The sequence below is a fragment of the Triticum dicoccoides genome, chromosome 2B (assembly GCF_002162155.2).
Source record: "Triticum dicoccoides isolate Atlit2015 ecotype Zavitan chromosome 2B, WEW_v2.0, whole genome shotgun sequence".
NCBI classification, from domain to species: domain Eukaryota; kingdom Viridiplantae; phylum Streptophyta; class Magnoliopsida; order Poales; family Poaceae; genus Triticum; species Triticum dicoccoides.
Genome location: NC_041383.1, coordinates 735704987 through 735715963, shown reverse-complemented (window position 1 = coordinate 735715963; position 10977 = coordinate 735704987). Strand labels below are relative to the sequence as shown.

The 10977-nt window shown below is 39.7% G+C and overlaps 1 protein-coding gene across 3 annotated transcripts in view; it reads right to left on the bottom strand.

Annotated features, from left to right (window-relative positions):
• Positions 1-10966, bottom strand: part of LOC119365964 (MAP3K epsilon protein kinase 1-like) — a 12746-nt gene extending 1780 nt beyond the window's left edge. The window contains exons 1-22 of one of the 3 annotated variants that reach the window (XM_037631619.1): positions 10760-10966; positions 10491-10625; positions 8687-8707; positions 8165-8238; positions 7979-8069; positions 7814-7897; positions 7036-7137; positions 6050-6181; positions 5881-5952; positions 5692-5789; positions 4836-4938; positions 4657-4699; positions 4319-4551; positions 3972-4202; positions 3814-3858; positions 3264-3443; positions 3101-3184; positions 2914-3005; positions 2748-2831; positions 1946-2640; positions 593-978; positions 350-484 (exon numbers count right to left, since the gene is read on the bottom strand). In XM_037631619.1, the coding sequence (XP_037487516.1) occupies positions 350-484; positions 593-978; positions 1946-2640; positions 2748-2831; positions 2914-3005; positions 3101-3184; positions 3264-3443; positions 3814-3858; positions 3972-4202; positions 4319-4551; positions 4657-4699; positions 4836-4938; positions 5692-5789; positions 5881-5952; positions 6050-6181; positions 7036-7137; positions 7814-7897; positions 7979-8069; positions 8165-8238; positions 8687-8707; positions 10491-10625; positions 10760-10810 (3171 nt within the window). In that variant the 5' untranslated portion in view covers positions 10811-10966. Of the gene's footprint in view, positions 1-349; positions 485-592; positions 979-1945; positions 2641-2747; positions 2832-2913; positions 3006-3100; positions 3185-3263; positions 3444-3813; positions 3859-3971; positions 4203-4318; positions 4700-4835; positions 4939-5691; positions 5790-5880; positions 5953-6049; positions 6182-7035; positions 7138-7813; positions 7898-7978; positions 8070-8164; positions 8239-8686; positions 8708-10490; positions 10626-10759 lie in introns of all 3 variants that reach the window. The other 2 variants (XM_037631617.1, XM_037631618.1) reach the window with 2 other exon arrangements.
• Positions 10967-10977: the final 11 nt, after the last annotated feature.

Here is a 10977-nt window from a genome sequence, read left to right as displayed (position 1 = left end):
ATTAAGATATTACAGACATCATCACTCTGTTATGTTAATTATCTTACAAAATAATCAGGTATAATTGCAGGATAGCAACTAAGCATAATCGAGGTACTTTCTTCTCCTAGGCATAATCCCACAACACCCTGTGAGTCGGGCAAAACTTCAGCTCCCAACTACAACAGGGCATACTCATTTTAAATGAAACTAAACAAAAAATAGAGGGTGAATAAAACATGATGAAAACACAATTTAGGTAGAACACAACTATAAGAGTGAGCATTTTGAATTTCATGCAAATCAGCATGTAATAAGCACAACCTATCTGACAATCTTTTTGGCAAACTAAGACGTTTAAGCCACCCACCTCGCTATGTATTTGAAAAACTAGAGGTCCATCACGAAGTTCGAGAATTGGTATCAAATGCTTGATAGCATCTGTGCGTTGAAGTGTCTCTAGACAATTAGGATCACCAGACAAATGATTAATGCACCTAAGAATCTGCAGAAAAAGAGATATCGTTCCAGAGCAGGAACAGAAAACATAAACAAATCAGTCACCTGAAAAATTAGCTAGCATAAACAATTTGTAAAAGGCTTCAAGCTTTACCTTCAGAAGAATAGGAGATTCTATCTTGTTGAACATCTGGAACAGCCGTGCGAGAAGGCTTTGGCTAGACATGAGAGATTTTACAACAGTGTCTGCTTGTGCAAACTCCAAAAGAAGATCTGCCACTTTCTCAAGATACTCGCGTGCAACATCAGCACTCATAGAAACCATTTGAGCTAATAGACCAGATGATGTTGTACTTCCTGGCATTCTTGCATTGAGCACTCCTGATCCAGACAACACGCCAGATGCTGTTTGTGACGCTGCTCCAGATGTTGAAGTTCCCTCATTGGAAGCTGTTGGGCCATACTTCATACTTGGAGCCCTATTTGAAGCTTTCATATTAGAATCAAGGTTACCATTCTCTCTTCCCTGTCTAGAGACCTCTGCACGAAATTGAAAGAGCAATTAGTGAACAAAGAAAGGTTTTACTGTCACAATAAACCCCTTCACTCTAGGTATACACAGTATTTAATAGTGTATATCACACCAAGCTCTGCACAGTTAATGCAAGGTGCCCAATGGATAGAGGAGGGTGAGCAGGGCAGTGACAACTGATCTTGCCCTGATTGTCTTGGTTAGAATTACTGTAACTCTGGCGGTCCTCCCATTCCTCATTATGGTTACTTTTGTGTTTTAACTATCATGCTCGTTCATTTTTGCTATCTGTATTCCCTCTTTGTAATTCATTAATGATAATGACAACCAGGGTAGGTACAAAGTTGCAGTAGAACCAGCTTGTCCCAAAACTGTTCACTACTGAGCATCACCAGCTACGGTAACATCTGGAAGCTAGATGGTGTCTTGTGGATTGTAGTCTCTGGATTTTGCAAATGATGCGAGGTAACCAAAAGGAAAATAAATAGAGGTAAAGCGTTAAAAAAAACCGACAACAAACAAGATTCTACCAAACATTCAGGAAACCTTGAGGGTCCTATAGCATATGGCGCCACCACCTCCCTCTTACGATCTCATCCATAAACCCCGTGAACCCAAACACTAACCCCATTACCCACCAACCAACGGATGTTTTTTGGGTAAAAAATTAACGGGCATTGGGGAGAGCTAGGAGCAGACAAGTAGCAAAGTCACGAGGTAGGAGCGAAAGGCAAAGTAGGTAGCGGAGCCGCATGATAAGGATATTTCCAAAAAAAAAGATTGATGGAAAAGGAAAGAGAGAATGTACAAAAAGTGTGTCATCTCATAGTAAAACTATTGGGATGGGGAAATTTTTGAGAAGAGAAAACTCAGAGATGAATAATAATCTGTACACGTGATGGGAACATAGCAGAATGCAGACTGATTACTAGTATTCTATGAACTAAAATAAAGAACTGGAATTAAGTAGCGTACCAGCAAATTCTGCCATTAGCAAGTCAAGTTCACCATTTGTTTTCCTCTCTACTGAAGCATGTAACAGTGGCAAAATACTTTCATGCCTTTCTAGTCCAGACATGTGACGGGCATAATCAAGCTGTCCAGATACATGACGAGAGGGAGGTTCTTTCTCCAATAAACTCAGTAGAGGCCGGATTTGATCATTCTGACCACTACTATGTCCATTTGATACTAATTCTATATGCTTGGGAGATCTGTCTGTTGATGACCTTCCTCCAGAAACACTAAGCCGCTGTGGCCTTACCAGGTCATTATCGTTTCTCTCCATGTGACCAGCAGCAGATATATCATTGAACCTGGGAGATGCTGAAGGATCCAATAAGATATGGTGCTTATCAGCATCTGCTTGTAATGACTGCATGGAGCCAGATGAATGGTAATGATCCAGCCTTACTTTAGAACTTTCTAGCATCGGCACATCTAGCTGACCAGATTTTAGACGGGGGGTGGAACCATTCTGTGTTACTGAAGCACCTGACCCTGAGATGGAAGCAAATCGTGTTGCTTCATTCAAGCTATGAAGAGTATTAACTAGCCTGAGAAGTATCCCATTCTTTGCTGCTATACGACAGAAGTCATTTCTCGGCGTTGAATGCTGAAGCTTGAAGACCTGCCAGATGCCATCAATTGCAAGATGAACCATTTCCCTGCTAATTTACAATAAACTTATCAGAAACAAGCATCTAGTAATACATAGGAATAGGATATACCGGAAAAATCTAAAGGAATTGTTTAAGACAAAAATGTACAAACTTACCTAAATTTTGCATAGTCAGGCTCCAAAAAACTCACCAAAACAGGTATACCTTGACATGCAATGAACATTTGCAACGTCAAGGTGCTGGAGACGGAAAACTGATAATTAGCGCCGCGGCTTGCGTTTAAATACAGTTAGACACCATGAACCATGACAGAAAATAAACCTGGCCTGGCAAAGCTGCTGCAGAAAAAAGGATGCTTGCATCCGGACTTCCTTTGCACGATCTGGCACGGCAAAATTCATCACCACTGGTATCTGCAAACAAATTTTACAGTATCAATTATCCATTCCACGTTGTCAATAGAATTTAGAGATCATGAATTGTTATTGAAGTGGAACCGAAGCCTCACAAGGCCAACAAGACAGGCATTTTCCAGGAAGCCTGTATTATCTTTTACAATGTAGTTGATGAGTTGCAGAACAGAACATATAATCTGCAGAAAATAAACAGACAACTTCTCAGTGTAAAGACCAGCAAAAAAAACTTCATGAAAGTAAAGTAAAAATTCATACACGGTTTTTTGGAAGTTCAAGAAGTTCCATCAACGGAAGGAAACCATTCTGTGACACATAAATCTGTTTTTGCTCAGGCCGGTGACTGAAGAATAACATAAGCTTTTGGCATGCTGACAGTATTACTTCTTCACTTTCCCCGGGCTTCAGCTGTGCTACTATTTTGCTGTATTCCACAGACTGTAAATATAAGCAACAAAAGTACTTCATGGTCAGGACAGAATAATAATTACAAATGAATCATAACAACGTGATAAAAAGTACTGTGACATTGCAATTTAAAGTTAAAATAACTTGAAAATCAACATTTCTAAATAAAGGACATCTAATGTGGCATGTGAATTTGCAACCGAGCAGTTGATAACAGCCAAGGAGCAATATAAACTAATGCTACCTCTCAAATACTACTGAAGCTGGACGCTTTACCAACATGTAATATTTACAAAATAGAATGGTTTAACAGGACTGTTGCCACACAATTAAAATGCTCAAAATGAATAAATACAGGTATATGTTGCCAAAAATATCACAACTCTAGCAAATGGCAGACCTGTAAAGGGAAAAGATTCTCTCCTGGAATGTTGTCATGAAATTCCTGTAAAAAGTATTTAGTGATAATATTGTCAGGGCTGCAGTCATCGGAATTTCATCTATTTTTCTACATTGTCAAGGAAGGGAAAGTAGAACACATAGTGGGGAGAGCAATACCTCAAATAATTCAAGAAGTTTTCCGCCATTCATGGGCACATTGTCATTTCCCTTCTGCTTCTGTGACACCATCCTATCCCTGAGCTCTTGAGCGGTAGTGGATGTTGAAGCTTCACCCACATGATCTCCTCGCTTGTCAATTGGGAATAAATCCTCCAAGGAGGCATCTCCAGGTGTATCACTGAATCTACTCAGTCCATTAGCTCCCTCGGCAACTAAAGGTTTTGCCTCCTGTGAAGACATGATATACATGAATACCATAAAGAATAGGTATCTGCATTCTTGACCAAGAAAGCATAAGATTTTTTTCTGTGTGCAAGGACAATTGCTGTACGGAAAGTTCTCACCTGTAGAAAGGTGGCATTCTGTCTCCCAGCCTGGAAGGAGAAAGCATCATCATCCTCAAAACTCGAAGGGTCTTTACTTTCAGGCTCTAAATTTTTGCTGGCACCGTTTTTTGATTCTTGGCTGCTCCTAGCTACCTTAGTTGGCAGAACATCTTGCGAAGGTTCATGTTCTATCTTGCCATTTAAATCGGTAGCTCCAGGAGAAGATTCCAATGATAGCTTTTCATGGAAAACTAATGTAGGATCTTTAGTGAGAACCACATTATCTTTCATGAGTTCCACATTGTTTGAAATATTGCTTTCTGCAGGTTTTCCATCATGAAGCTCGTCAGATTTACCTTGTCCCGCAGATACAGAAACCAGTTCTTTTGTTCCATCCTCCTAGGGCCAGATTATAGTTACAGATAAATAAAAGTTTAATATACTGAGATCATCATAATCTTGTGGGTCCAGCACAAGAATTTGAACTGATTCGATTCAATGAAATGAACATGGGAAAAAACCCTGAAAAGCTTACCTGTTCAATGTCAGAAGCAACAGGTGCTTGTGTATCTCCTGATGGACCAGAAAACTCAGCGTGATTATCGCTACTTGGGACTTCATCATCCATGTCAATATGCCTTATTATACAAACAAATTATAAACTCCTTTAGTAGCCTATCAATCAAAGTCACTTTCGGGAGACAGTTAAAGCAATGTTGGCAGCTGTTCTGTGGACAATTAATCTGTCGAGATTTACAGATTATAAAAATTATACATTTGCAGGATTTAATCACCGCATGAGCATGAGAAAATCCACGAAAAGGAACAAAAATCAGAATATGAGCATGGAACACACATATTAAGTATGCATTGAGAGTGCAAAGCATGCTTGTTGGAAAGAAAATAAAAGTTAAAAAGGCACAAGCTGTGTATGCTTCTTAGCAAATCACCAGCTTTGAACAGATATAGACAAAAACAAAATAGAATATTCATATATTGAAGGCAGAGAATTTTACTATATGATGTTTCAATCATATCAGTTCAGGCACTAAAAGAACAGAAGCAAACATCTCTTGTGGGGAAGTTGCATCCAAAACAAAGTCAAGTAGTCCTGCAAGTTAACCTCTGGGAATTTCATCACATCCCAGTCACTAAACACATAATAACACAACTACCATGAAATATTTTTCATGAATGTAGTGATGCTTGAAAATTGACAAGTACAGGTTAAGTCTGAAGACCAACTAAATTGAGTGACCGAAAAAGGTCAAACTCTGGGGCTATCAGGTGATTTCACAATGTTTTAGTTTTCTAGCGAGTATTTGTTGATTCATCTACTATTTACTGTCATGAATAACAATAGAAAGAATGATCTCATAAATCTGAACTACCTCGGATTAGTCTGCCGGGGAGATGACGAGGCCCGTCTCGAGTTCTGCAACCATGGGTGCATCAACAATGTCTTTGCATCAGGCCGTTGTATTGAATCCTACAAGTGCTTCTTGAAGTCAGAATAGCAAAGAATTATAGGAAGAATAAAACGAGTCTTCTAAAAGTAGAAAGGACAAATAACAAGGAACCTTTTGAAAACATTGCCGGAGAAAATCAGTAATCTCAGGAGAGAATCCTTCTGGTATTGGTGGTTGCACATCCTGCATTACATGGGTACAAGAAATTTTATGTAATGTGCAAATGAACAGTACTGTTGGAGATGTGGGAAGAGAGGTGAAACATTTGCAGGTAATCAACCTGAACAATGCGAAACAGTGCAGGCATGGGCTGCAGTTCATAATATGGTGGGGAACAAGTGAGTAACTCAATAACTGTGCAACCAACACTCCAGATATCTGACGCGGCACAAACACCAGACATTTCAATAACCTAATGCAAACAAGAAATGATGAAGGTAAGTCAAAATATCATGATAATACAATATACTCCCTCCGTCCCAAAATGTAAGACCAACTGTCAAAAATGATCTTACATTTTGGGACAGAGGGAGTAATATTTTGATAGCAAAAAATTCAAGTCTATTAGAACATCAATCCAAAGTTATAAATGTTATGTACTAGCATCTTGAGAGAGTAAATACTGTCAAAAGTTTGCAGATTCGATTAATTTTGGCTGCTAAAATTGCTGTGATGCTATCATATCAGCGGTATGGATTATCAGTTACAATATTCCGGATGCTAACAGTACTATGTGAAATTTAGGATTTTTACCACCTAAATTGTCCTGGAGCAGGTCTGCTGGTCGGTGGATAGAGTTCTATTTTCCCATCACACGTTTACTGGTTCTATTGGCATGTAGTGTCAAAATTGTCCCCATCGTGTATCTTTTTGGAAATGTATGCCACACAAGTCATCAGCCACACTGGCATAATTAAGTTCCTTGACCTTGTAAGTCTACGTTCAAGAAAACGCTTCCAAAACAAAGAAAAATGATGAATAGAAAATTTATACGGATACTTCTCTGGGCAAATGGTATTTTTTTCCCGTAAGCGATAATACAGGCTGATGAACTGATATTAAAATGATGATTGTATTATTTGTAGCAATGCTTCAAATTTGATGTTCAGTGAGTCGGAGAGTCCAATGGAACAGGTTACAGAACAACGCCTTTAAGACAATTAAAAGTAAAAGACAAACAAGAGGAAGTTGAGAAATTAATCCAGTATGTCAGTGCACCTAACAAATAATTCAGCAGGAACAAAAAAAATGGAAAGAATTAGCAACCTCGGGGGCCATCCAGTATGGGGTTCCAACAACTGAGTGTGTGTTGACATCGGCTTCAGTTAATTTAGTAGCAACTCCAAAATCAGCAAGTTTAACAAGGCCCTAAACAAGATAACAAAGAAAAATGAGAGCATGTGCAGGAAGAAGTGTAACATGATTCCAGAAAAATCAAACTTCTAATGCCCTTGGTCGTGTGTCATAGTAAGTGTGGAATTCAAGTTTAGCCATGGGCTACATCAACCATATTAAATATTCTCATATGAAATATTAGTAGCTAACTAGCTACCCACTCCATTTCACAACATAGTATTATATCTAGTGAGAAAATATGGTTCAATTACAGGAAATATATTACTCAAGTTTGGGCATTCTAGGTATGTGTGTAAAATACTCTCCACATCAAGAAAACAATGTTATAGATTCACAATATACTGAAACGTAGCCTGACAAATGTTGAATTTGTCCTCTTTTACCATCCAAAGCATCAAGAGCAGACAATTGTATCAACTACCATTAATGATTGTACATTTGAGGTTCTCTCTTCCAGAAAAAACTGCCAGGTTGCCCATGTCAGCCATTATACTTTCCTGTGTGTCTATTTATTTACTTATTAACAGAAAGCTCATTCACAAGATAAATTTTGAACATGATATTCAGAATAGCCTTTTCAACACTGTTATAAGACCCATCTTACTTCTCTAAATTCTCATTATTAGAAATCAAAAGTCAAAACAAAGAAGAACCATGTGCAAATATGCAAGTGATAAGAGCCATTTACCTCTTTAGTTGTCAATATATTTGCACCCTTGATATCTCTATGTATGACACCTTGCTCATGCAGATAGACAAGGCCCTCCAACACCTGGTCACAATAGTAAAAGTTGGAAACAGACATAGCAAGAAAATGGGAAGTCCCAGTAATCACTAATATAATATATTTCACCTGAGCAATGTAGACGGCTGCTAATGATTCAGGAAATGGTCCAAATTTGTTTGGCTTGATAATATTGGCTAGTGAACCATTCTCCACATATCTGCAGTTATTATACAGCTATCAGAACTTCCATGCTAACATGCGATGCATGTACTTCGTACCAAGACATCACAGTGAGGACACAGGATTTCTTACTCCAGAATGATATGAAGATGGCTATTTGTCTTCAATGATCCAAGATACTTCACAATATTTTTGTGATTGAGATTCTGCATAAATTAGCACAACCTTGAGTCAAAAGCAACATGATCATGTGCATCCAGAATAGGAGAGGTGAATTAGATGTTCAAAAGTAAAGGTCCTTCTAATTATGGGTACGATAATAATGATTAAAAAAGGCATAGTATCTATATTAAAAAAGAAGATTCTTCATAGACTTATGATCATCCATACTATTGAAATGTTCACATAAACCACTGAGTGTACAAAAATAAGCACACTCTTTTTTTTTAAAGTCAACTGAGGGGAGGATGCCCCTCAGGATTCTTAATTATAAAAATTTGCCACACAGGACTATAAATATGCAAAATGATAACAAAAAACTTACATAAACAGGAAATCTGGAGAAAATGCAACACAGACAAGGAAAATATGGGTTTAATTGTTTTACTAAATCCAGATGCAGTAAGTACATAAAGAAAATGCTGTGAGACTTACTTTCAGTAGATCAATTTCTTGCTGAATCGGCCACACCACCCACGAGAACAGTTATTAAACCGTACACAAAAGATAATTAGTTAGAACCCCATATTACAATGATACAAAACACAATGTAGAAAATGACGATATTCCAACAAAAGCGTTCGAATGTTGAAAATCTGAATAAAGGGACAAACAAATCTGATGAGTTGATACAAAACATGGCATCATGTTGATACAACAAGAATCAAGAATGTGAAACATAGAACTTTTGGGAACCCGGTGTTCCAAATAGCGGTAAGCAGTTAACTAGCGGTCACCCCACCACGCAGCAATAGTGTAGTATATGACTCTCTAGACAGCATTGAGTGCAGTTAAATAAATTTTTAACAAAGAGATGGTCTGAATAGTGTGTACAATGGCATGCATTACAAGCTACTCCCTCTTGGTGATCTAAACGGTCTTATATTAGTTTGCAGAGGGTAGTGATCTAAACGGTCTTATATTAGTTTGCAGAGGGAGTAGACAACACGGCTCCATCCCTTAACACGCTCCTAGATAGCATTCAGGACGAGGCCCGCTCATGGGCGGCAGCTGGGGCACCTGGTCTCCGACTTGTGCTGCCCCAAACCTGGGATGTGCATTAATCCACCTGCTGTAATCCACACATCCTCAGATGTCTGTAACTGAACCTCCCCCTTTTCAATGAAAAGAAACGCAAGGCTTTTGCGTTTTCTCGAAAAAAACATTTAAAGACTCGTTTCACTATAAGAGTACCAAACTAACAAACAGTATATAATGCAGTGCTATGAAAACAAAATATATTATTTGAGTGACTGAGGCTTCCAAGATGTAAGCACCAACATCAACTCCATGCACTAAACCTATATGTGCACCAAGTAACAAAAGGAAAGGATAGAGTGCACCATTAGTGTCATTCCACATTTCCAATTTCACAAAAGTGTAACACTAACAGCTTAATGTTCTAAAATTTAATCTTGGGGATAACTAAGAATGGTATATTGCTACATAAATTATATAAACTATTCATCTTTTCGACCCTAACACTTATATAGCCTTCAACAGCTGGGCTACATACTGGCCCAGAATAAAAATATTAATGCAACTAACTATTTTTCAATTTAGATTTTCCAGCCCCTAAACCCAGACACACACAAAAATTATAATGATTCAAGAGCTCCTATGGTTTACAAGGATGCGCACAAGCATAAATACTTTGTAACAGTTAAGAAATTAAATGTTATTCCAATGAACAATTTAAAGGAATCTACCGATATCATATCCAGAGTTCGCCGGGGGAGGGGGGGGGGGTCGCATGCATTTTCTGTGGAATCACACCAATCACATAAAACCTAGCGCGGCAGCTGCTGGCGGCACTTGATCACGTCAGCTCTCATGTTTCTTCCCCAGTTTTATGTGTCAAAAAGAGAGCTCACGAGCTCCACATGACGACCACACCCGACAACATACCACATAATTAAATCATGATGTCCAAGTATATTGCCCTAGTATGTGTGATAATTATTACAAGTCCCGACAAGTTAAATAGGAAGCTCGCCAAGGACTCCGATAAGCTAGCATAGCGGTGCCCTAGGATTTAGTTCCATGTCACGCTACCGAACAAAGCAGCGAAACCGACAACAAGCTGCATTACTCTAGCTTCCAGTCTCGTCTTAGCGCTGTTCTCGGTCGATGACGTACGTTTCTCATCTCCTGAGAACCGCATTTCATGCAATTACACGCATTTTGCCACTCGGAACGCGATATACATCATATAACACGCCCAAAAAAAAACTCTCACCATGATAATATTGAGATCCTCCTGCGGGATGTTCTCCAGCGAGACCTGCTTGATGGCCACGAAGTCGCCATTTTCCAGGTCAAGCCCCTTGTAGACGCGCCCGTACGCGCCCTTCCCTATCTCGTCCCCCAGCATCTGCAACCCGCCCACACAGACACACACAAACACAGACACACAGTGAGTGAGAGAACCATTCCTCAAGCAATTCGCTGGCGCAAAACACCAATTCCGCCGGATCCGAGGCGGGCGGGGAGCGCGGGAGGCCTCACGTATTTGTTGCCGAGCGTCTTGGATTTCGGGTTGTGCTGCCGGGACGCCATCTCGTCCCTCCTCCTCGGAGATTCGGCCCCTCCGCGGCCCGGGGCGCCGCCGGCTGCGGCGGGGACGGGCGGATCGGCGGTCACCGGCGACGAGGATTCCCGTCCGGCGAGCTCGCGGCGAGGGCCATTTAGGTTTAGGGTTTGGGTGCGAATGGAATTGGGAGTCT